At 42.4% G+C, this 22,690-nt stretch overlaps 4 protein-coding genes and 1 non-coding gene across 9 annotated transcripts; 3 read left to right on the top strand and 2 right to left on the bottom strand.

Annotated features, from left to right (window-relative positions):
• Positions 1 to 490: 490 nt before the first annotated feature.
• Positions 491 to 6,455, top strand: LOC144092429 (kelch domain-containing protein 1-like). Its single transcript, XM_077625214.1, has 13 exons — positions 491 to 769; positions 1,515 to 1,585; positions 2,214 to 2,331; positions 2,424 to 2,536; positions 2,626 to 2,716; positions 2,838 to 2,936; positions 3,103 to 3,177; positions 3,243 to 3,301; positions 3,378 to 3,490; positions 3,615 to 3,687; positions 4,330 to 4,414; positions 5,641 to 5,720; positions 6,103 to 6,455. Exons 1-13 carry the CDS (start codon positions 671 to 673, stop codon positions 6,230 to 6,232), a joined length of 1,206 nt encoding a protein of 401 aa, XP_077481340.1. The 5' UTR covers positions 491 to 670; the 3' UTR covers positions 6,233 to 6,455.
• Positions 6,456 to 6,587: 132 nt separating this feature from the next.
• On the top strand, positions 6,588 to 22,479 carry LOC144092431 (dickkopf-related protein 3-like). Of its 4 annotated transcripts, XM_077625219.1 has the most exons (8): positions 6,588 to 6,864; positions 8,734 to 8,801; positions 10,208 to 10,263; positions 18,168 to 18,321; positions 20,835 to 21,167; positions 21,239 to 21,413; positions 21,703 to 21,904; positions 22,173 to 22,479. In XM_077625219.1, the coding sequence occupies exons 5-8, from the start codon at positions 21,015 to 21,017 to the stop codon at positions 22,231 to 22,233; spliced, it is 591 nt and encodes a 196-aa protein (XP_077481345.1). In that variant the 5' UTR covers positions 6,588 to 6,864; positions 8,734 to 8,801; positions 10,208 to 10,263; positions 18,168 to 18,321; positions 20,835 to 21,014; the 3' UTR covers positions 22,234 to 22,479. The 4 variants fall into 4 exon arrangements, with proteins under 4 accessions (XP_077481345.1, XP_077481344.1, XP_077481347.1 ...); XM_077625218.1 differs by lacking the exon at positions 18,168 to 18,321; XM_077625221.1 differs by lacking the exons at positions 18,168 to 18,321; positions 22,173 to 22,479 and having other exon boundaries at positions 21,703 to 21,908.
• LOC144092430 (LIM and SH3 domain protein 1-like) lies at positions 6,590 to 9,280 on the bottom strand. 2 transcript variants are annotated; one of them, XM_077625216.1, is made up of 7 exons: positions 9,136 to 9,280; positions 8,482 to 8,576; positions 8,312 to 8,396; positions 7,978 to 8,085; positions 7,246 to 7,315; positions 7,077 to 7,150; positions 6,590 to 6,827 (listed from the first exon to the last, which is right to left on the bottom strand). In XM_077625216.1, the coding sequence occupies exons 1-7, from the start codon at positions 9,202 to 9,204 to the stop codon at positions 6,654 to 6,656; spliced, it is 675 nt and encodes a 224-aa protein (XP_077481342.1). In that variant the 5' UTR covers positions 9,205 to 9,280; the 3' UTR covers positions 6,590 to 6,653. The 2 variants fall into 2 exon arrangements, with proteins under 2 accessions (XP_077481342.1, XP_077481341.1); XM_077625215.1 differs by having other exon boundaries at positions 7,077 to 7,153.
• trnac-gca (transfer RNA cysteine (anticodon GCA)) lies at positions 9,739 to 9,810 on the top strand. The gene has a single exon. It is a non-coding gene; the product is annotated as a tRNA-Cys (tRNA).
• plxdc1 (plexin domain containing 1) lies at positions 9,951 to 17,152 on the bottom strand. The gene is made up of 13 exons (XM_077625213.1): positions 16,753 to 17,152; positions 13,634 to 13,773; positions 12,781 to 12,924; positions 12,278 to 12,347; positions 11,989 to 12,111; positions 11,799 to 11,917; positions 11,632 to 11,731; positions 11,451 to 11,546; positions 11,303 to 11,384; positions 11,174 to 11,234; positions 10,994 to 11,114; positions 10,495 to 10,643; positions 9,951 to 10,422 (listed from the first exon to the last, which is right to left on the bottom strand). Exons 1-13 carry the CDS (start codon positions 16,820 to 16,822, stop codon positions 10,297 to 10,299), a joined length of 1,401 nt encoding a protein of 466 aa, XP_077481339.1. The 5' UTR covers positions 16,823 to 17,152; the 3' UTR covers positions 9,951 to 10,296.
• Positions 22,480 to 22,690: the final 211 nt, after the last annotated feature.

The following is a 22,690-nucleotide window of genomic DNA, read 5'->3' on the forward strand; positions in this document are numbered from 1 at the left end:
TAGTTATAAGTTAGACAGAGCACAAAGTACAAAGCAAATCAAAGTAAATGAGATCATTAGATAATGGATTTGCTTGACAACTACAATATATTTTGCCCACCTCTGATAACATAAGTATAAAAACTATAATTGTCAAAAGTGTGAAATAATCTTAAGTAAAAAAGAATGTTTCAATATGTGTCACAGCCTTCAATACGTGTCACAGCCTTCAATACGTGTCACAGCCCTGCATCTTTGTCATAAAGACTTTGTATGTCACACAATCTTGCCCTAATTAAACTGTTGATGCACAAAGCAGAGTCGGAGATTGGAGAATGGAAGTAGTCAAAGATTGACCGGAGTCTTACGCAGAGTAACTCTGTCTGTTCTCCCTCCATGCTCTCCTTCTGCAGAAGAACCGCACAAAAAGGTAGCATCTTTGGTCCTTTCCTAACTCACGTGGTCCATGCCACCTGTGACATGTGACCAATTAAAGTCTTTAAATAGGCGTCGACAAATACAAGAGGCGGGCGCATGCGCAGAGGGGCGAGACGCGTGTGCAGGTGACAAGCTGCATAAAACGAGATCAGCAAGCGAAAAGGAGTGTTTTAACGCAGAGTCCTCCTCTCTCGACTTCCTCCCGTCGTGATTTCGTTTCTTTTACACTTTTAACGACTTTTATTCAAGCGGGATGGCGAGCGTGCAGGCGCCGACAAAGCAGCTGGAGAGGAGCGGTCACACTGCGTTTGTCGACGGCAACAACACGCTGTATGTGTGGGGAGGCTTCCAGGTAGGACACGGCACACTGACCCGGGAAGGAAAAAAGTAATTGTTTAATTAGAAACGTTTATTGGAGTGACGGATGTTGCCGATGAATCACAAAGGTTTGATTCACAGTGGCCAAAAATATCCTTGTGATTGTATGATGGCTGTTTTCGAGATCTTGCCTAACAAATTCATAACTGGGATAGTCAACAACAAAAGAAAAAAAAGTAACAGAGGAAGATAATCATTAATTATCTATAAATTGAGGCGTGCCTGTGAGTGGGGAGACAGAATAAATTGATTAAGAAATAATCAACTATAAAGTGAGCAAATGATCACCCTTTTGCACTGGGCACTAGTAAATAAACGGCCAATTGATAATTAAATGAGATATTTCAATATTTGCTTGGAATTAACTATTATCACAATTTTACAAATTTAAACACAAGACTCGCATATCAATAATTCTCACATATGTAGTTTCCATAACTAGAATGGTTGTCGATAGATGGAGAGTTAATGAAGTCACCGTTTTTTGACCATGTCTCACCCAACAGAATATATACTCAATTAAAACTATAACTAAATTAAATTGATGACATGGATTATCAGTGTCCTTGGTTCAACCAAAAAATAAAACGATATATGTGTTGTACCGAATTATTTCTTCAATGACTGAAACTAATGTTGCACTCTCACCATTGACGCGCATTCTGATCAAATTTGCAATCAGATGTTTAAAAGTGTGCCCGCTTGTGTTGTTTCTAAAGGCTGTTGACGGTGAGGAAGTCATGCTACCCAGTGATGAGATCTGGCTCTGTGACTTGGACAATGGCGTATGGTAAAACAAACACAAAAACACCACAGTGACTTTCTGAGATTCTTGAATGATTAACTCTAGTCTAGAGCAAGGATGCGAAAAAAAAACGGGTCTCACTGAGGCCACATCCGGAAAAATGGAAGGAAGAGGGGACCACTTCAGCTTGTCATGGTTAATACACTATAGGTCAACAGAAACAAAGCTGTTAATCATTTTAGAAAAAAAGAAATTCCACCTATTATCAATTCCAGCATATTTTGGGGTCACTTAACTCATTGGCTGCCATTGACAGAGCTTTATGTCTTATCCATTTTAACTGAGTGGGGGTGAATTCTCACAAACATCATTATTCATTCATTTTAGGGGACTTACAGGTCACTTCCTGCACATTGTGGGGCATTCTGTGGTCATTTCCTGTATATTTGGAATCATTTCCTGTTTATTAGACAGCATTTCTGAAAGAATGATTTTTTTTGTTATTTTTTTTGAATGGTTATACTTGTTAACATTGGCAGAGGCGTGTAGTCTGGCAAATGCAAATATTTTGTGAATTTCAACAAAAACATGACATGAAAGTTGTTCATTTTGGCTCACTTTATTGATGATCCACTCTTCAACTTTGATTTTTTTCCTCCTTTTTTTGCAACAGGCAGCGACGGAAAATGGGTGGAGAACCCCCGCCACGCCTAGTGGGCTGCTGCGGCTCGTATGTCAACGGCTCGCTGTACGTCTTTGCGGGATGTGACGGCCAAACTTACAGCAGTCAGGTGAGTTGAAGCCAATGTACTGATGAGACATTTTCAAAGCAATACAGTATAAGCAACATTTGAAATGTTCAACCCAAATGTGCCGCAAATAGATGTTCAGCGTGGACCTCACACAGCATTGCTACTTGTGGAAGAAAGTGCCAGCCGCCAAAGAAACAGCGCCCTCACCGAGGGACAAACACAGCTGCTGGGTCCACGGAAACAGGTTTGAAATGAAGTCAAAGCGACTAATGTAGACAGAGCGGAGTTTTTATAACATATGGAAAGGAGTGATTGGTTTATTTTTGCGTGTAGGCTAGTTTACTTTGGAGGCTACGGATGCAAGACGCTGCAGGAGGCGCGAAATGTGCCGTCGACAAATTTCATCGTGGAAGAGATGACTTGGGTGAATTGTTTTTCTTTGTCCCAAGACCTCTTCATGCCCATATTTCACATTTTCGCTTTGCGTTCGACAGTAAGGATTCTTTAAATAACACTGACATTTTCGGCCAAATTTGCTGTTTTAGATTACCATCGGCGACGTGTTGTTTCGCTGCTGGGGCTGGCACAACGAAGTCATCGTCTATGACACACTCAAGAGCACCTGGAGTGTCCCTGAGACTAAAGTAAGCGTCTTCTCACACATTTAGCCTCTTAATAATTTAGTCAATGGCCTGTGGGTGATAAGAATGCATTTTTTTCATCTCAAAGTGTGGTGTGTACTTTTTAATCCTTATCTTCCAAACATAAAATAACATGACATGCCGTCCCACTTTGTTCTCGCCGGACCAGGGTACGCCGCCACTCCCCCGAGGCTGCCATGCCAGCGCCACGGTGGGAAACAAAGGTTACGTCTGTGGCGGCGTGGTGAGTGACCAGATTTAGATGCTCCGGTTGACAGTTTAACCGCAACTGTTCGCGATATGCCACAGGAACGTGCAGAGTTGGACATGTACTGCTTGGACCTGGACACATGGAACTGGACTCAAATGTAATACGTTTACCTACTGCGTGATCTTATCGTTGGTTGTTGACGCCCTCTTTTTTTTTCTTTTTTTTTCTTACAGCGAGGCCTTGTCGTCCCAAGTGCCGCCGTGCCGCTCCACGCACACGATGACGCCGACCGGAGACCACACCCTCTTTGTGTTCGGCGGTCTGGCCGTAGACGGCGAAACGCTCAGTAGGTTTTGCTGGCGTGGCCACTTTGTCGAATGTAATCTGACCATGTTTGTCATTGTTGTACACAAAGTTGAAGGGCACGCTGACAAATGACTTTGCTTTTAATCTCTGTTTTGTCATTCCAGATGACGGCTGGCAGTTCGATACGCTGCTGAGGGAGTGGCGTGAGATAGCTCACCCGCACAGGGACAAACCCAGGTAGCCGCATCACATCACATGAGAGCTGGGTAAATAGTCAAATTCATCAACTAGTTAGAATTTTATTGTCAGAGGCGTCTTTGTTAATCATTTGCTGAATCAAAAACAATCGTGTCGACTAAAGGACCGCTTTCTGAGCTACAAGCACTTCGCTTCACATTAACTGTGAAGATACAAGTCGGATTAAGTTAAAGTTTAGCATGAATACAGTTTGACAAACATTCCATGGCCGACCTAAGACACACTTGTTGCCTGTGATCACATGACCTTAAAAAGTTCACATCTAAACATGTCTTGAGGTCTTGTCATATTTTCATATTACGAATGGAATGCCTTTTTAAAGTTTTTTTTTTTTTTTACTCCAAATGAATGGCAAACAAGTTCTTGGAAATGTGACAGTTCTTTGGGGTCAATTGTCAAGTTTCCTCAAACGAGGAATCCGCCAGGGATCTGCTTGTGCTTGCCTCACACTTGACACATAGTTGTTCTGTAGTCAGACAGCGTTCGCATAGTAGCGTTTAACTCTTGTTTACCTTGTGACGTGAAAGCTGCACTTCCAGCTTGATAGTGCATCTGCCCCGTAGGCCTCACTATCTCCTTTAACTCTTGATCTGATCTTTCTAACATTCCCTCTCCTTGCAGGGTGTGGCACACTGCATGTCTGGGGAATGACAAAGATGTGGTCGTATTCGGAGGCAGCAGCAATTTGCGCATCACTATGGATTCGGTATGTGATGTCATTTTGTTCCCCTTTGTTATGGCATGAAAATGACTACAAAAAATGTTCGCCTTAAAGACTTTACAGTTCCAACAAAGGAATGTAAGCATGTCACTAAGTGGTTTATTGACTGAAAGCTCTAATTAGCTCACAAAAGCTGTGTTTTCAACTTCATTTTTTTTTTTCAACCATGAAGTTCATGGTATGTGTAGGTGTATTCCCTGGAACTAGAAAATCTTTTCTAATCAGATGTTTAGAGCAACAAACCCCACCTCAAAGTTTCCTGCTGGGTCATTTGACCCTGCAACTAAATTTAGATAACAGTTCCTGATGTCCAAACACCGTTGCCCTGCCAGAAGTTCCTCTTCCTCCTGTTTTCAGAAGAATTTAGTTCTCTGCATTTAGAAAATCCGACAAACTGCAATTATTTCCTGCGGATGGGAATGAATCCCTGCTTTCAATACTAAGAATTCAAAAAGAATTGCTGCGTCCCATAAAGTTGGTTTACTAGCATACAACATTTTGCCAGAAGATGGCAAAAGGCACTTTAAACATAAACTAAAAACATCCATGCATTTAGCATGTACGCAGTGGTACACGGTCAATTGGTCGCCGGTCTTTTGGTCGCCCGGAAGATAAGTGATAATTGCCATTTAAATCGTTGCTCAAATTCCCTAAATACAAACTGTGAATGACTATTTAGTCATACTTCATGCCCTAGTAATTATTAGGCTAAAGAAAAGCTCCAAATTTCCCGGACTTTTATTCTTTTTTGTTGGAGAACTTGTTAAGACCCTGACTGACGTAGCTTCTTAAAGGGACAACGCATGTACATACAAACGCTTATACACTCACACGTCGGTTCAGTGAAACTGCTCATGGCTATTGTTGGCTTTTATTGATGCGTAGACCGTGTTGTTTTACCTTGTTTTGGTCGTCGGTCTTTTGGTCGCCTATTGTCGCGGTTGGGGCGGCCAAAAGACCGGCGACCAATCGACCGCACACGGTACGCAGTCATGAACATTTGTGTTTAAAATACAAATTTAATTAAAAAGAGAAACTCTAAGGAACTTGGAGACTTCAAAAGTGCTGTACTTTAAATAGGAGTTCCAAAAAGTCCCTTCTAAAGTCCGTATTGAAATGGCTTAAACAAAACAAATTCCACTTTCTGTATGAGGTCTAATGCCTCCCTGTTACAAAAATTGCACGTGGCCATAACTTCATATTTTTGGCAGATCACAATGTTGATGTGTCCATCGCAGAGTCATAGCGGTGACGTATTGATCATCCAAACTCAACCGTATCCCCTCTACAGGTAATCAATCGTCTGGCATGGGCACTGCTTGTGTTGTTGTTGTACATGTCTCTCTCCACACATGAGCTATTTATACACACACTACCACTAATGAGCTTAACATGTCTTGCGTGGTACCTTTTAACAGTTACTAGACTGCCGCCATCTTAGGTCACATGATTATTAAACTACACAGTCTGGTCCAGATGATTAAAGAATGAAATTGGAGAAGGAACCCTTGTAAGGATAAGCAGAATGGATGATGGATTTTTATGGTCCCAGGCATATTTGTTTATTTAACAACCCAAAGCGATATGAGGGCTCAGTTTATGATTTTACAATATTCTCACTGAAAACATGGCAGGAACGTCTTGGGAGTCACTTGCGGTCTTCTGCCCCGTAGGTTGTGCGAGGACTTCATCGGAAGCAACTCGGAGGTATTTTCACAACACCTCGACAGATTGCCCGCCAAGCTCCGTGCCAAAATCGATAAGAGAATCTCTTTCTTCTCCAAGACGTTTTCGCCCACTTGAAGAGCTGATATCCTTTTTTTTGTGTGTGATATGAGCCAGTTGTAAATGTTTCACATGTTCATAAACTTGGATCCTAGCTTTATACTTTTAAACATTCAGAACAGACCGTACCACTTAAATGGAGGTCTTGTTTTAATGGAAGTCATTCAGAGATTTTTTTTTATACATCTGTAAAGTATTTTTGTAGTGTTTAATATTTTTGGAATAAAGTTATTTTGTTGTATTATGTCTTTTGGATTTTTATTTTTATTAATCACATCAATATTTTGGAAATATTCAGTACTAAACCAGGTCAATGACTGCTTTATTTTCTCATTGTAGATCCAATGCAATTTAATTTGGAGGATACAGTGGCTGATTCTGATGGTAAGGATGGTTTTATTGCATGTTATGATAATAACGATGCTCATCTTTTGTGCCGTTACACAGGCCGAACGTAGTTGGTGGGCAGCATGCCTCGCTGGCCCGTGCGCTGGTTGCTACCAAAGACCCAGCCTTCGTCGATGAGCTCCACATCCCCGATGAGGTCTCCCTCCTGCAGGGAAACCTCATCGGCCTCTGCTGCAGTGTAGCTGTACAAGGCCTGATAACGTCTCTGAGTTGGTGTGGATGCAAAAGAAAAAGTGGAAAGGGTAAAACTTTGCTTTTTAATTGCATGCTTTTGAGCTCAGTGCCTGCGCAAATTTTTAAAAAAGGACAGCTAATTCTTAGTAAATTAGTTTAAAGGAAGTTTAATGTACTCTCTGATTTGATGAAAACTTTTGTAAAGTGTATTTTTGACTGAGGCACTGGCCCTCCAGCATAGAAAAATAAATTCTGGTAAAGATGCGTTTAATGTTCTCACCCCTTCACTAGATGCCGGCAGAGTATTGAGACAGATTTGTTCGTCTGATTGGTTGTTTCTCTCTTGGGTCGATTCTTCTTTAAAGGAAATGGGGCAAGAAAATCAACACAACTTTTTAAGACAATCTTTTTGTCTCTAATAGTGAATTTAAGTGAAGAAATGACGTTACCTTGCCTATTTTCTGGAGGTGGCGCATCACTTCGCACTTTGCTTCGTTCAAATTCTTCATGGTACTTGATCTGCACACATGAGGGCGCCAGATATTAAATCTCAGTGATAAACAAGTCTACCCGAAAGTAAAAGTAACAATTATGCTTCTTCCTGGACCTGGAAAGGTTGCTATTATACCTCAAAACCAGAAATTGAATGTTTCATATTAAATTGTGATCATCAGTAGCTTGGGGAAATTGTGTAATTTCAATGTGAGCCAATCTCTTACATTATGAAAGTTTTAGCTTCTAAAAATGTCTTAATATCAGACAAAGAAAAGAAGTAAGGAATATCTAGATTTTTGAAGAGTATCTTCTCTTGTGCCCGCTTTGTTTTGTTTGGAATGTGTGTGAGCGGATGTTCACTGGGTGTCCACAGCTGAGATATTTTGACCATATAGGGCCAGGGCCGCCTCCGTGCACAGAGAAATGACTGAAATGTTTCTCACTTGGACTTTCAGAGGTTTGGTTTAACTTGTGTAAATGTGCTCTTCCCCACTTGAAACTAGCACCCTTTTTAGTCCCCACTGCTCTTTCATATATATTGATATGTGACACCCATATGGATTATTTTTTTTACATTTCAACGTACATCTCTATGATGCTGCATATTTTACAAAATTATTCCAGCCTCGTAAAACTGAGCTACTTCAAGTTCTCATCTTTCATTGCAATGTTGTTGCATTTCTTACATCACTTATTTGCTCTTGTGTCTTCTTCAGCCTCTGCATCTCTGGAGTGTCCACCACCACGCTGAAACCTTTGCCCTTATTCTTCTCAAATTGCTCCTTGTAGAGTGCCTGAAATTCCATGCGCAGTTTTTTTTATTTTAGAGAAAATCCCCAATCTCCCCTTTGACAGATTCTACTGTATGCACCAATGAGTCACAGTGTGACTATGAAGACTATTTTCTGGCTGCAGAGAGCTGTGTAATGCTGCAGAGACTTTTATGGTTATAAACATGACAGCCCCAGCACCCTCGTTATTGTCATTTGTCTATTATGTTTACAAGTGTTTTGGAATCACCTGGCTGTTCAGCATGGTCTGTTGCTTGAGGCGCAGGTTCTCGGGGGTGTCGGTCACGATGGTGAAGGAGGATTTGGGGTAGTGCCTTTTTAAGGTTATTTTTTTGCATCATACAAGTCTCATAACACGATGTTAATAGACATGAAGCTCTCACGTTAATCAAGACTTACATGCTGCAGTAAGGCCGCTTGTCAAAGCCCTTATAGTTGTTCATACTCAGCGCCATCTTGCACACCTCACAGCTGAAGCAGCCTTTGTGCCAATACTACACACATACATATTCAAATAAAATATCTGGACATTTCAATGATATGTTACCCCTTAGTATAAGTATGGATATAAAATACTTTATTGGTTAACTTTTTAGAAAAGAAGCAATATAGTAGAACAAAATTTCATGTCTTTTCCTTGTGGTTTTACAGGTATTTCCTGAGAAAAGGGTAGGAAATTGGAACCCTGTGTGCCATGTGCAGTCGGCAGTAATTCTAGGGTGAGTAAAACATTAAGAATTGCTTTAAAAATATCCAAACTAAATTGTTATAACTATTAGGGTTTTTAAGGTGTACACATGGATGTGGTGTTTGTCACTACAATAAACACGAGACAAGTCGCCTGCAAGTTGTGTAAACAAGTCCTTGTTTGACTCTTTGGCATCCAACATAAACCTTGTGTGCATCAGTCCAAATACCAATGTAATTTCATTCTCTCTGACCAAACAAGATGGGCACTACTTCTAATCCGGTTTGCCTTATTGTTGTCCAATTGATGCAATTAATAAAGGCTTTGATTGACAAAGGGTGGCAAAACAAACATGTTTCTCTTACCTTATCCAAGCAGTTGATTTTCTCTGTAGGATAAACAGGTTTAGTGCATCTCCCACATGGTGGGTTCATTTTTCCAGACCCAAGCCCCCCAAAAACACTCAATTATTGTATAGTTGATACAGTGTTGATGATGCGGGCAGTTGAATGGACTGAGCCTTTCCCATGAGTTTTAAATACATTCACGTGACGTCACAAGTGGGCGGAGTCGGTATTAAAATTACAGATTTAACATCTTTAAAAGTTGGAAACAAAATTGATAGGTAGGTTCATTGTTGGGGCTAGAATCAGAAGGTTTATGTCGATGCCATCAGGTGAAGTCACAGATATTTGATTATGTAGATTGTTGCATTACAGTTTATTACTGTTCAGTGCAGCAATTGTAGTCAAATGGTGCTTTGGCGACACTTGCTGGATAGTTGTGGATATAAACATCCGCGTTCTATTTTTTTTCTGTATTTTTTAGAGGGCGGCGGGACAATCTATACATGCAGATGTGGAAAGTGTACCTTCTGTGTTAATTGTAGTCAAGCATAAAACCATATATTGAACATGATTGTTTGTGTTGGTTTAAATCACAAAATTGTGTATTGCAGTGTAGCCAATGGGGGTATAGCTCAGTGGTAGAGCATTTGACTGCAGATCAAGAGGTCCCCGGTTCAAATCCGGGTGCCCCCTCTTTTTTTCTATTTTTCATTTTTTTCCGCTTAACATTTGATGTTACATATTCCAGGCAGATTGTCTCTGTGTGGTGCCAGGTTTCCAAAAGTGATAATGGGAAGGAATTGATATAATCTGTTAGAAATGGACAGCAGCTGTAAGCTTTCTGGAAGAATTTTTAATAAACATTTTAATTGGAAAATGAAACCAGGGAAAGGATGACAATTTCCTATTGAGTTAGTTTTCTCGTTAGTGTCATGTACTGTAACAACATAAAATGTCTTTCTTTCCATCCAAAACATCAGACTAAAAAGACAGATGTGAAGTACTATAACACTAAATACGGTAGAATGAAGGTAGCATACAATGACATTTATTCTTGATTTGATGGATTTTTCTCCTTCTCATTCCATAGCTCATGAAATCTGACCTATGACCTCAAGGAAACATGGAGAAAAGCTCGAACGTTGGGTGAGTGGATTTTCCATTTTTCCATTCCTGCCCTCAGCAGCACTGTTCGGCCTCAATGAAACCTTCCTTCTCGTGGCCCGCAAGCTCCACTTCGCCATAGCCTGACGGATAGTCCTGGTTGCGAAACTTCATAGCGGGCCAGTAGTTGTTACTGCGTCGCTGCGTTAGAAATTGATGGTCAAAAAGAAAAAAATACAACTCCTCGTGACATGTTTTATGGGGCGTCCTTACCTGCATGAGGTAGAATGGCGGAGCCAACGTAGGGTGTGTGCTGATGTAGTACACGGCCAGCAAGGTCAAAACCACCACTAGGACGAGAGCCCCCACCACACCGGCGATAATGGCCACATTCTCAGTCATCCTGGTCTGCTCTGGAGGTTCTGGGTTTTAGGGTGTCATTACAGTCAAGCCCGGTTTATTGCGGGGAGATATGTTTCAAATTTTTTTCACAAGAACATTGTTTTTCCAGCTGTACTTTAAGATTACCAATAATCTTGCTAATCATTTCTGACTGACATGCTCAGAACTGTCTAGATGTCAATTTTGTTGGACAGCAGAGGGCATTGCTGGACAAAATGGTGCCACTTTACTCGCATGCAATAGCGGAATGCTGATTTTTTGGGGGGACCAGAGGCAAGAGAGGAAACAGTTGACCTATAGAAGCTCGAAAGAATAGATACATGGATGCCATGTGGTCCCTGCTTTTTATTAGTTGCCTATGCCAACTCACCCCTGGTGATTGCGTCGTGCAACTTGGCTGAAGAGGAAGTCGGAGCAGTTGACGAGTAGGAAAAGGAGAGCGTTGATTCCTCAGGCGACTCCGAGTAGTATTCTTCGCATGTGCCTTTAGCCTGAACACCACATCGTAAGGAGCATTGACATAGAAAGTGGGGATTTCAAAATGTCTCACCTCTTCAGGACAATTGTAATCGAGCCATTCTTGTCGAAGGCGGTCGATCCCATCTGAGCACCTGCGATGAAATCAAAAGCGGTGCAAGGAGTGACAGACACCTTCTTTGAGGGACTTGTCGGGTTGTACCTTTGAAGCGTGTTGCACCATCCGCATCCACTTGTCAAGTTGGAGCCTAGACATTGTTCACAGGATGTGTGCTGAAGACAAGCTGGAAAGTAAAAATAGATTTACAGGCTGGACAAAATGACAAACGCCCGCCATGTTTTATACTTACTGGGCAGTGGGGTGAACTCGAACGCCGATCCGCTGACGATCGTGCTGGTGTTGATTTCAACACGGTGATACTCGTAGATGGTCCTCTGCTTTGTATCTTCAAGGGAAACATTACATATTTGTGTGTGTTTTACTGTAAACACTTTTTAGTTGACGTCTAGCAATAGAAACCTTTCACCGACCTGCACCCTGTGCAGATGGCAGGTTTGCCATGAATGCGTCGGACATTCCCACTTTTACTGGATGCTCTGTGGAGTTTATCCTTTCCACCAGGAGTGGGATCTGAACAACAAACAAAAGCCATTCTTCCGGATGCTAGAGTTGGGGAGAGTTGGAAAAACAAACTCACCTCTTTGTAATTAAACACCACAGTTCCGTTTCTGTGCAGAATGGTCTGGAACGTAAAAGATCCTTCGGCCTCTCGGTCCTTTAACCGCACTTTGTCCCACTGGACCACAAACATGTAACCTGGACGCACCGGAATTCTCTCTTTTTCATTCTCCCTGTAGATTATGAAATGGTACGTTTTCTGCGCTTACCGTTATCCGAATACATCACGGTGGAGTTCATGGAGAAACTGGGGTCAAAGTTGGCCATGAGTGGAGCGATATACTGGGTCGCAGTCAGCATGCGGTGGGTAATCTCTCCCATGAAGATGAAACCTTGCGGCATAAGAATGCTCCTTTCAGTATTAGCCACGTAGGAATAAGATTGGTGAAGCTCGATCTATACATAACTATATATCTATGCATACCGTCAATTGAACCAAAGTGGTTAGTGGAAACATTTTGAAAACAACTCGGTCCTCTGGGCATAGTCGAAACTCACCACCAGTCGCGATGGTGATTTGTCTCGAGTAGTGTCCAAAAAATGGGAAGTCAAAGGATAGCGCCACCCTCTGGAAGAAAGCGGAACATAATGAGCGCCATACCGCTAGGTGTGTTAACGCAGTGGTTCCCAAACTATCTTACCTAACGCCCCCCTTCTTGCTTCCAGTAGACCCGCACGCCCCCCCCCCCCCCTCCCACTTCCTCTTTTGCTCATGCGAACCAATTTTATTTTATTGCATTTATTTCTTAGCATTGTTCAGGAAAACAGATCTCTGTTAATAGAAAACAGGTTGGACCGTTGGAGTGACTGCTATAATCATATTTTGCATGTATTTAATGGCAGATATTTGTTCTTTGATTTTATTATTCTTATAATCTATTTAAACATTTTTTTTAGCAGATGACTTCACGCCCCCCTTGAATTCTCGTTACGCCTCCCTAGGGGGGCGCGCCCCCCAGTTTGGGAACCACTGTGTTAACGTATACTTGTGCGTCGCCCACCGCCGCCTGCCGGTGCGCGTTGGACAGGATGCCGTGGATTCGGACTTGGCTCTTGTGAAACGAATTCAAGTCCACCCACAAGTCTCGGGTACGCTCATCATCTGGCCCGAAACTTTGCCAGCTGTAGTATCGTTGGGAGTCTTCCTGCAAGACAAAGCGCAGCCCAATAAAAGCGATAGGAAGGAGTAAAGTACAGATACTTTGATTCTCGTTGTTTAAGGTGCTTGGGGTATTGTAGTCATTTTTTTCTGCCTATAACATTGTTGATATGCTCTGGCGTCAGAAATGTCAGCGAGCGATAAAAAGTGGAGCAGTTAAATGCAGCCTTGCTCCACATACAGGCAGCGACCCAGTTTTTGGCGCCGCATTGCCGTTTCCTGGAGGGGAGAGGGGCCTTCCTAGGTGAGGGGCATTCGTTGGCATTGCAGCTGCAGGCATAAATCGGCCCTCCCCGAAATGGGCCGCTGGCTGTCCAAAAGTCAGCGTTGTCCAAGTGAGTCATTGGTAATGGTTCGCATGTCAGCTGGCAAGACCTCTGCTCTCTTTTTCCATTTGGAACAAAGGGAGGAAAAGTACGACACTCTTGATGCAAGAGACTTTGAAAAAAATTATAATTCTCAAGCCTGTCATGCCAAAAGCACGCAGGTAGCATTGTAAATCTTAACCGATGATGGTTTTAGACAGTTCGCGGCCAAAAGAAAGCTAGTTGTTTGAAAGATAATGGAAGAGAAGAAGGAAATTGGTCTTTGATTGCATGCAATTGTATGTACGGCCAATGCAGGTTGGATTTAAAACATTGCATAGCTCGCTCTTTGGAGTTTCTTGTCGGATTGGGTTAGCGAAGGTTTCTCACCACGATGTGGGTCATATTGTCAGGTAGAAAGGAGATGTCCAGTCGGCCCCCCTGCGGCGGCGGGGGCGCGCTGCGGGCGCCTCTTGGTCGCTCCAGGCTGGCCCTCAATAAGGTGGACATCTCTGGAGGCGTCCCTCTATCTGCAAAAGTATCACCTTTTCGATAGTTTGTATTTCAGCCGGAACCTGTAGTCTTTTTCTTTATAAAATAAGCCAAAAACGGTTAATACGTGATGTGTGTCAGGGTTGATTCTGCCTACGCTTTGTAATTATACGCAAAATCTCCCCGTAATCAAGTGACTTATTTCCTCCTCTGAAACCAATTTCATATTCCGAGTCGTCGCACAATCGCGTCAACGAGTCTCGACTACCGTTTTCCATTGAGTCATGCGCTTGCTGCCGAATGCTTACTTCATCGGTTGCAACTACACCAAGGCAAATCGTTACAAAATTCATTTTTGTTGCACATTTTCAGTCCTTTTTTATCTGTGAGTCCTGAGAATGAATTTTAATTCGTTTTACCACGATTCTATCTTTTAATTAGTGGATAAAAACGTGATCGTGAGACTTTAATGTAACATTGACACCCTTCGAAGGGTGTTGGTATATCTGTTTTTTATTGGCTTTCCTCGTTTGCTTTCCAAAGTTAACTTTTGAAGGTGGCGCTCTGAAGCCCTTAATTTATGCGTGGGTGTAGGTGTTTTTCACTCAGCGGAGTAATGATGAAGATTGTAAAACAATTTGGTAATTAGCATATGAGCAAATGTTTCCAGAGTTTACTCTTGCAAAAGCGTACTTATCTTAACCTTGGAGGTCAGCTTGCTTGCATTTGCGAGCTGATTGCATTTTACATTAATAACACTCTGCGCCACCAGTAGATTTTCTTGCAAAAGCCTGTGATACATTTGTTAATATGGACGCTCGATCTTTTTGCCAACAAGTTTTCGGCAATCATTGCGCTGTAATATCCAAGCTCCCACTGTTCTAACGATGTAATGTTGACTCTGAGGCTTGTCCGACTGCCCGCGGGGCCGCGGGGGCGGACGTCCGCTGAAAAACGGGGCTAAGTGAAGTTCAACAGTTGGGTCGGGCTTATGGGAACCTGGAAAACACGCGGAGGCCGCTTGCTACCGTGTGAAAATGGCAATAATGATGAAAAAGAACCTGAAATTTTCCCCATATCCACCTTGTTCTCGCTTTAAAACGTTCGGAAGTCATCAAATGCCGTTTCAGTTCGTAGCAATTCTTCGCTACTCCCGCTTCTCTGAATTGAACCCTTTTAGGGATTGCGCTCACTACAATGTATCTCAAACCGTTTAGCCTTTATAGAGCCTAAATATTATCTTTTTATAATCATGAATAATGTAATAAATGTGAATGGCTGCCGGTGGGTTAACGAGGAAGTGACCTGAAATGGCTTTATAATTAACAGAAACTGATGACCGACCGGCCAAATTCCTTTTATTTATTTATTTTAATATGATTAACGATGTTTGATGAGTGGCCTGTAAGGATAAAATAAACATAATTTGTGCATGAAAGGTTAAGGGCTAAAGACAGGTTGTTTTATGGTTGTGTTTAAATGTGTTTAGATTTGAATCTCAAGTGTAATATTTTATCAGTTTTTGCTGTTGATATTGAAAAAGTTACATTTCAGCTTTATTTTAGAGCCCCACAAGTGTTTTAAAGCGTGGAAGGAAAGACTTTGCCAAGTTTCTGGGAGAAAAGTTGATGTTCTTACAGGCTGTTTGGAAGCTCTCAAATTCAAGAATGAGGTTTGGAGGGGGCAGATTTTGAAAGCAATCTACAAAAAGATGTGCACCGTGATTTTTTTATAGGTTTGATTTCGCTAGGACATCAGCACATAGTCATTGTGTTGTTAAAAAGTGGGTGATCTGTGTTGTAAGGTGTCCAGAGGTGCTGTTGGCGTGGACTGAAGCCACAAAAACACCAGAGCAGCTAAAGTCGTAACGAGGACGATGATTTATCAGGATTTAGTTATCTGCTTTTGTTGCTTTTAACAACAGAGAACAGGGAATATCACACAACTGGTTTAGTTTACATTGACACGTTTTCCCGCTGGATGCCATTTTTCTCAGATTAAAAAATGTCTAGCTCTTCAGGCCAAAATGCAATCTGGCTGCGGAATGAATCATTTCATAACCTCGAGTAGAAATGTCCCAATTCCGAAAAATAAAAAAAATGCTCCTGACCCGCAGGGAAAGGTGCATGTAAAGTGGAAAAAAAATTGGCAAAGCATTGCTTTAATTGAACTATGGTGTAATAATTTGGGCTGGACAACTTGCTGGAAATGGAGGTAATGATCTGTGAAATTTGGAAATCGTTGGCTTTTTTTTTTAGGTCATTTATTTGTACACTTTTGGCTTCGGACATGTGTCTGTCTTTGCCGAGACGCTCTAAGTTTGACATCAGGGGAGAACGCTGGTGACCTAATACTGCACTTGTATGGATCTGGCATGGGTTGTTTTGCAGTTTGTTGGAAAAGGACTCTCTCGAGGGTTGAATGCGTGACATTTTGTTGGCACGGGTGGCGATAGGAGCGCCGATGCTGGTAGGGATGTCGATGGTGGGGGATCGTCAGGGAGGCCAACGAAAGAAATTGGAGCATCACTGATTTGTTGGAGGAGGAGCAGTAGAAGAACAGGGACTGGCTAAAAATAAGGCATCTCCAAGGAGATCAGAAATATATACTGTATATACATAAACCCCCCCAGGTAGTCAAAAACACAACAGGATTGTTGACAAGTAGATGCTCAATTTAAGTGCAGTATTTAATTGAATAAATCACTTGAAAATTTACGGTGCTTTTGGCCATAGTTTTGAAAGTAGAGATTTAGAAATGAGGTTGTTTTATTGTTCGAGAGTAGATTTTAAGAGGTTTTGGTATTATGTTTTAAGCTTTTTGGATTAAGGTTCGGATGTGTAGTGTGAAGTTTAGGGTTAAGTGGCTTTTATATAATCCTAAGCTTTATTGAGCAAAGGAAAAAAAAAGGTTGACTTTTTGTCAGTCTCTCACTTGAATCCCATCTGCTCAAAACATGTCCTCTTGTAAAGAATAATCTGGAACGGGGTCAACATCGGCACGGATGAAGGGCTTACCTTGGCGAGTCCACAGGGTCCCCAGCTGAGCCTGAAGGAGACAGACGAGGAGAAGCCCGCCGAGCTCCATCTCCGGCCGCCTGGTCGTCGCTCCCCGTTCGCTCCAACAGTCTTCCAATCGGCTCTGCCGTCCCACGCGCTCACGTTCCCCGGCTTCGGCCAAGGTTTTCGTTACCTCCGCTCGGTTCTCCGGTCCCTCAGGGGAACATCTGGGATGACGGCTCCATGACAGCGGGAGAGTTGACAAAACAGCTCGAGTGAGGAGACTCTCATTCCTCTCTCTCTCTCTCTTTTTTTCTCTCTCTCTCTCTTGCCTCACAGCTCTCCCTTACTCTCTCGCTTGATGTTTTTGCGAGAAGATAAATACTTTTTTCCCTCTCTCATTCAGAGAGAATCGGGCCAATTCAAGAGAAATTTCGGAGGGCTCTAAACCCCACCCCCTCTTGTGTGAAGCAAAACAAACGGGAAGACATTTTGGAAGTAAACATGTTTTGCTGAAGCCAAAACACCACATGGACTGTGATGGAGACCACCTGTTAACCGTAACGCATCAAAGATAATAGTGGAGGGCAATCACAGTAATGTGAAAGTAATAGAATTAGGCCAAATAGCAGTTTTTTTCCAGTCACGGATTATTTTATTGCATGGTGGATATTGAACGGCCTTATGAAAATAAGGCTCATATAAAAGATTGAAAGGAAACGAACAAGAAGCAAAACCCATTCTTGACTGTAAATCCCTCTACATTCATTACTTTTCTCTCTTAAAACTCGGACTCGGTTCATTTTTAAACATTTTAGCTCGTTTACGAGACAATACGTTAGTCACTTTCTGGCAATATTCAGTTTATTTTAATTTGATGTTTATCTGTCATCTTTACTGATTTATATCGTTATGTACTTTATTTCTTTTGTAAATACTGGACTAGTAAATACTGATAGTAATATCCATTGGATGGCCACCCATTCAGGGTGTCCCATGTCTGGTACCCATAGTTGACTGGGATAGGCTCCAGCACCCACGTGGGAATAAGCGATATGGAAAATGAATGATAGTAATTTCCAATGCTATTTTATAGGCACCCGTACTACCTTGTACACATGAGCACATACTGGGTCAATACCGGAAAATTACCGGATTTCCAGCCATGCCTGAAATGCGATAAGGCCCTGAGAGTGTCCAGTATTTTTTTGATGTGGTCACCAAGACTCTGGATCGTGCAATATTAAATATCTCATTTTGGTGCCTTACTGCAAGTGTCGCAAATGTCATCCAAATGCGATTTCATGGGAAAACAATGTCTGGGGATTTCTGTTGACTTTGACAGTTGTCACAGCTTTGATGGATGTTTTTGCTGATTGGTGACGGACTTACTGCACCACGTGAACTTCGCCTTCTCACTGTCTCCTTCGCAGCGTTCTTGGCACTTGGGAAAGACGCGGGGCTGTTTTCCATTACGGCGGGAGTCACACTCTCCTTTCTTGTCCCAATTGGAAACAGGCTATCAAGAAGATGAAATTGACAGAGACAAAAGACAGCTACCACATGTGTAACTTAAAAAAGAGACAGGTTAGTTACATGAAAGATCTCTGACGCTAATGTCAAGGCTCACCTTTAATATTTTCTGCGAGCGTCTCATGTGGTTTTCCGCATTCGTCAGCGTGAGGCAAGTCAAAACGAAGAAGGTACCGATGGCAAATGGACAAAACCGATTTATGATGTTTACCCTGCAGACATCTTGAGCTTCTTTTTTAATGACTCATCTGAAGAGAATCACGCTTGTCAACAAAGAGAATGGAAGCAAAACAACGAGGCTTGTATTGCCCAAAAGTGTGCTAGTAAAAAGTTTTAATATTTTCAAGAGAAGTTAGTAGTTTCCCAATCGCTATGGTAAGTAATGTGCTTCAGTGGCTCTCTTTGCCTCTCACTGATGATTTGAACTTGCATGGTTTGACCCAATTTCGTATTCCAACTCATCACTTGATAAAGACAACGAGTCTCCGCTACTGTTTTACATTGTGTCAGTTCCCCTTTGCAATCCTTACCTTCCATTACGCCATTAGTTTAAACTATCCAGAGGCAACCCAGTACCTAAATTATTTTTATTGTACAATTTCAATACTTATGGATCTGTGTGAGTCTTTATAATGTATTCTATCCTAAAATTAGTATGTAAGAGCTCATGATTGTGGGTCAAAAACAATTGCGCTTTTACTCTAAACAGCAGAACCATGTCCAAATGTGCATTGTTTTGATTCACAGGGCGGATAAGTGGGGGCAAAACTTCTCTCACCCCCCTGCTTTGCCCCGTAATGGTCAGTATTCATGCTGCCCTGCAGGGGGTCAAGGTCCATTACAATGGGCAAAGATCACCCTGCCCCGAAGGTTTTTTTTTTCCGAACTCCCTCCCAGTTGCGTCGCCTCGCTGCCATGTTGATTGCGAGAATGGAGCGCGTTCATTAGGGAGGTCATTAGCAGAGTCACAAACACTGGGGGAGCATGTTCAACACTATGTGGAGACACTTATCTCCCGGCTAAACAAATAGAAGCGGGGGCCATCTTGGCGTCACTACCAATGGACACCAAGAATTCGGTGCTTAGGGGAGCGTGATAAGAAGAGGTAGCCATTGTTGTTGTTCCGCCCGACTGCAAAAGCACCTGCTAAACTTTTGCGCCATTTGTTTCTCTTTTACAATACGCAAGAATCGGGACTTTTCGGACAACGTGGCGATATTTACATGTTGTTAATGGACTCAGCCGGAGCCATTGTGTCTCCTAATTGAGCGCCAATTACGTCATTAGTCTGTTAGCATGTTTTGATAAAGGACTTAAGTCGACGGAACGGGATAGCGATCACATCTGTCTGCCGCCAACGTTATGTAAATGAAATCGGCTTAGGGAAAGTACTCAATGCTAATCAATCAACACTTAGCAGGCAAATTGTTTTAATGACCCACCCGCAAATGGGAACATCTCTAATAAACCATAAATTAATGGTAATTTCGCCATTTCTGACACCAGTTCACACATTAAAGTAATTCTTGTTGTACTTGTTGATTTTAACACGAATTGTAGTGTTGCATGTAAACTACAAAAAATTACAAACATGCCATTTTATTTAAAGATTTTAATAAATATAAATAATTCTAAATAAAAACAAGTGCATTGATCATTAAAAGATTCATTTAGTAATTTGCAAAAGTTACTAATAAACTTCTAAATTTAGGCTTAGTTAGTCAGACTGTCGGTTAGTTAAGAAAACAAGGAATATAAATACATAGAATAAAATGTGGGAATTTTTTTTGAATTTTGTTGTTTTTGGAAATGTCCTTTTTTCCCAAAAAAAAAACTTGCTGTAGGCTCACATAGCTCAAGCTAATGATAATCGTTAGTGGGTTTTTTTACTAATAGGTTGGTCAATGTTGGTGCCTTTTTTGGGTAAACCTTATCGCAGCCCAAAATCACCCTATTTCCAGCAAACCCCAATAAATTGAATTTGAAACCCCCATTTACTGGATTTACTGACAGTAAAACCGGAGTTTTGTAAATTCCACGCTAGTCTAATTGCTTAAATGGGACAACTTATTTGTAAACGAACTACTCTAACCATTATCAAGGCTTTTATAGGACACCAAACATGTGGCTTAGCTCCTTTTTTTTGGAAAGTACAACATCAACAGTTTACAATCGTGCAATAGTAACTGTTATTTAATTTGCCAAGAAAAATGAATCTGCAAAGTTTTCTCAGGCCCACTTGCGCCCCCAACGAACTCCCCTCTCGCTCTCCCCCCCCTGAGAACTAATAGCTGATGGTAATTACATTTAATGAGATCATGGGGTCGTCTGCAGGGTGCACTCCAGCAAATTGCTCTCGGCATGTGGTCTGAGGGTGGGGGGCGCTGGAGTTTTTGGGGGTCCAGCACTTGGTGAAACACGCCGTTTTTATTTGTTTGTGTCAGAGGCGAACATCCACGGTGCTGCTCTTGCGCCGTTCCTCTCTTGGGGGTGTTGGGCGGTGTCTCGGCATTTTACCTAATCCATTAACAACTAATTGTCTCCTCCCTCGCTACTCGGACAAACAGCCCAGCAGGAGGGGGTGCCAGTGGGGGTGTCCAGCTGAAGCCTTATAAAAGAGCAAGAGGAGCCCGGTCACTGTCACTCGCTGACGTTTGGATTTTAATCAACTCCCGCCGACAAGAAGACAGACCACAAGTCGTAAAAGTCGTCTGGTGTCATCCTGACCTGGTTCAATTTTGTCGGCCATGTTGTCCAGCGTGTGGATGGCGAGCCTGTGTCTTTGCTTCACATGGGCCGAGGCTCACATTTGGGCGTGGATGCTCAACATGCCCCACAGTCCGCCTAAAGACGGGGCCTTGGCGCTGCGTGACGTGGCGCCCCCTGCCAGAGCCACCATGGTAATACTTGTAAGAATTCAATGTTATTTCGGATGAAAATGTCTTCAAATTCGCGTCTTTTTTGTCCACAGGCGGCGTGCGAGCACGACAGGGCCTGCGGCCGAGGTTTCTCCTGCGACCGCCACTTTGGTCTGTGCGTGCCCCTCCGCGGGGAGGGGCACTACTGCCGCCGGGATGCGCAGTGCGTGCGGGGTCTCAGTTGCATGTTCGGGAAGTGCCACCGCAGCATTCCCAATGGACAAGAAGGTGAATAGCTAATATCTCTCAGCATTTGCGTATATCCATTTTTGTAAGAGCTTTTAAAAATGACAAAATATTTTTAAAAAACAACTCATTTTTTCAAAATTATAAGTGAGGCTGGGACCAAAAAAAAACGGGCAGACCCGACACTAATACTTCACAAACAAAGCCACTCAAAAGACACATTTAAATTACATCATCATGTTATGTATAATACATGACCGAATTAAAATAAGTCAATCATAACCAAGCCTGCAACTTTGCAATAAATTTGAATTCCATTCCATCATCCTAGGAGCCCGGTGCAAGGTCGAACGGGACTGCGGGGCGTCCATGTGCTGCGCCCGACACCACGGCGAGCGGGTGTGCAAGCGGCGGCTGATGCACGGCGACGACTGCTACGTACCGGATGGCGGGCTTGCATTCAGTATCAACCAGATCTGCCCATGCGACGAGGGGCTTCTCTGTCGGGAAAACGCCGGCCCGCGCAGGAGAGAGTGAGTACTGCAACAATGGTGTCTCCTACTATACTAGGGGTGTGACAATATCGCGATATAAAGGCAAATGAACCCTTCACGTCAAAATGAACTGGATATCTAACACCATGTAATTTGTTTTGAAAACATTGTATGGTGGTAAAAAAAGGATTTAAAAATCACATGTTGCTTTAGATCGTTTTTTTTGTATATATGTAGATAGATTGAGTATTCTGACTGGAATTTTCCCATCAAGACACACCCTGACTTCTACTTGTTTGTCTTCCAGGAGGGATTTTATTTACCAGACGGAGCGCCCAAGTTGGACATGCCAAGTCCCCAAACACTAAAGCCAAGCTCAATACGATTACTATTTATTAACCCCATTGTACAGGATTGTGTATATAAAAGTTATTTTTTCCCCTACGCTTTCTTATTGTTTTTTTGACCAGAAGCACTACAATGACCTGTTGTCCTCATAACACAAGTCTGCTGTACTCCAGAAATGCAATTAAAAAAATCAACGTGTTCCGTAAGAAGCCCCACTTTGGTCCTTTTCGTAAATAAGGCTGTAATGCGAGCTCTCGTCAGATGTTATCAGCACGTCTTTTTCAGATGTTAATCAGCCTCTTTTGGCACCGAGGCGCCACCGCGGTGTCGTCTCCAGTTGCCCGGAATCCGATTCTCTCACTTAACATAGTTGGAGTTGTTAGCCAATTGGCTGTGACTTGCTTGGTGGATTATTTTGTCAGTCATACCATCAGTAGGATAATTCCATTTTTGGTGGAACTGTTCATTAGTTTGTTT

The sequence above is a fragment of the Stigmatopora argus genome, chromosome 18 (genome assembly GCF_051989625.1).
Source record: "Stigmatopora argus isolate UIUO_Sarg chromosome 18, RoL_Sarg_1.0, whole genome shotgun sequence".
NCBI classification, from domain to species: domain Eukaryota; kingdom Metazoa; phylum Chordata; class Actinopteri; order Syngnathiformes; family Syngnathidae; genus Stigmatopora; species Stigmatopora argus.

Bases quoted from the DNA above. Each gene is read 5' to 3' on its own strand.
- plxdc1 (XM_077625213.1), bottom strand. From the start codon at position 16,822: ATGGAGCTCGGCGGGCTTCTCCTCGTCTGTCTCCTTCAGGCTCAGCTG. The intron at 12,112-12,277 runs GTGAGTTTCGAC...TTATGCCGCAAG, and splicing joins AATCACCATCGCGACTGGTG to GTTTCATCTTCATGGGAGAG. The intron at 11,385-11,450 runs GTAAGTATAAAA...TTTACTTTCCAG, and splicing joins CGAGTTCACCCCACTGCCCA to CTTGTCTTCAGCACACATCC.
- LOC144092429 (XM_077625214.1), top strand. From the start codon at position 671: ATGGCGAGCGTGCAGGCGCCGACAAAGCAGCTGGAGAGGAGCGGTCAC. The intron at 3,178-3,242 runs GTGAGTGACCAG...GATATGCCACAG, and splicing joins GTTACGTCTGTGGCGGCGTG to GAACGTGCAGAGTTGGACAT. The intron at 3,491-3,614 runs GTAGGTTTTGCT...TTGTCATTCCAG, and splicing joins CGTAGACGGCGAAACGCTCA to ATGACGGCTGGCAGTTCGAT.
- LOC144092431 (XM_077625219.1), top strand. From the start codon at position 21,015: ATGTTGTCCAGCGTGTGGATGGCGAGCCTGTGTCTTTGCTTCACATGG. The intron at 21,168-21,238 runs GTAATACTTGTA...TTTTGTCCACAG, and splicing joins CCCCTGCCAGAGCCACCATG to GCGGCGTGCGAGCACGACAG. The intron at 21,905-22,172 runs GTGAGTACTGCA...TTTGTCTTCCAG, and splicing joins GCCGGCCCGCGCAGGAGAGA to GAGGGATTTTATTTACCAGA.
- LOC144092430 (XM_077625215.1), bottom strand. From the start codon at position 9,204: ATGAACCCACCATGTGGGAGATGCACTAAACCTGTTTATCCTACAGAG. The intron at 7,316-7,977 runs GTAAGAAATGCA...TCATGTGTGCAG, and splicing joins CACAAGAGCAAATAAGTGAT to ATCAAGTACCATGAAGAATT. The intron at 6,828-7,076 runs GTGAGAACATTA...ACACCAACTCAG, and splicing joins TGCCGGCATCTAGTGAAGGG to AGACGTTATCAGGCCTTGTA.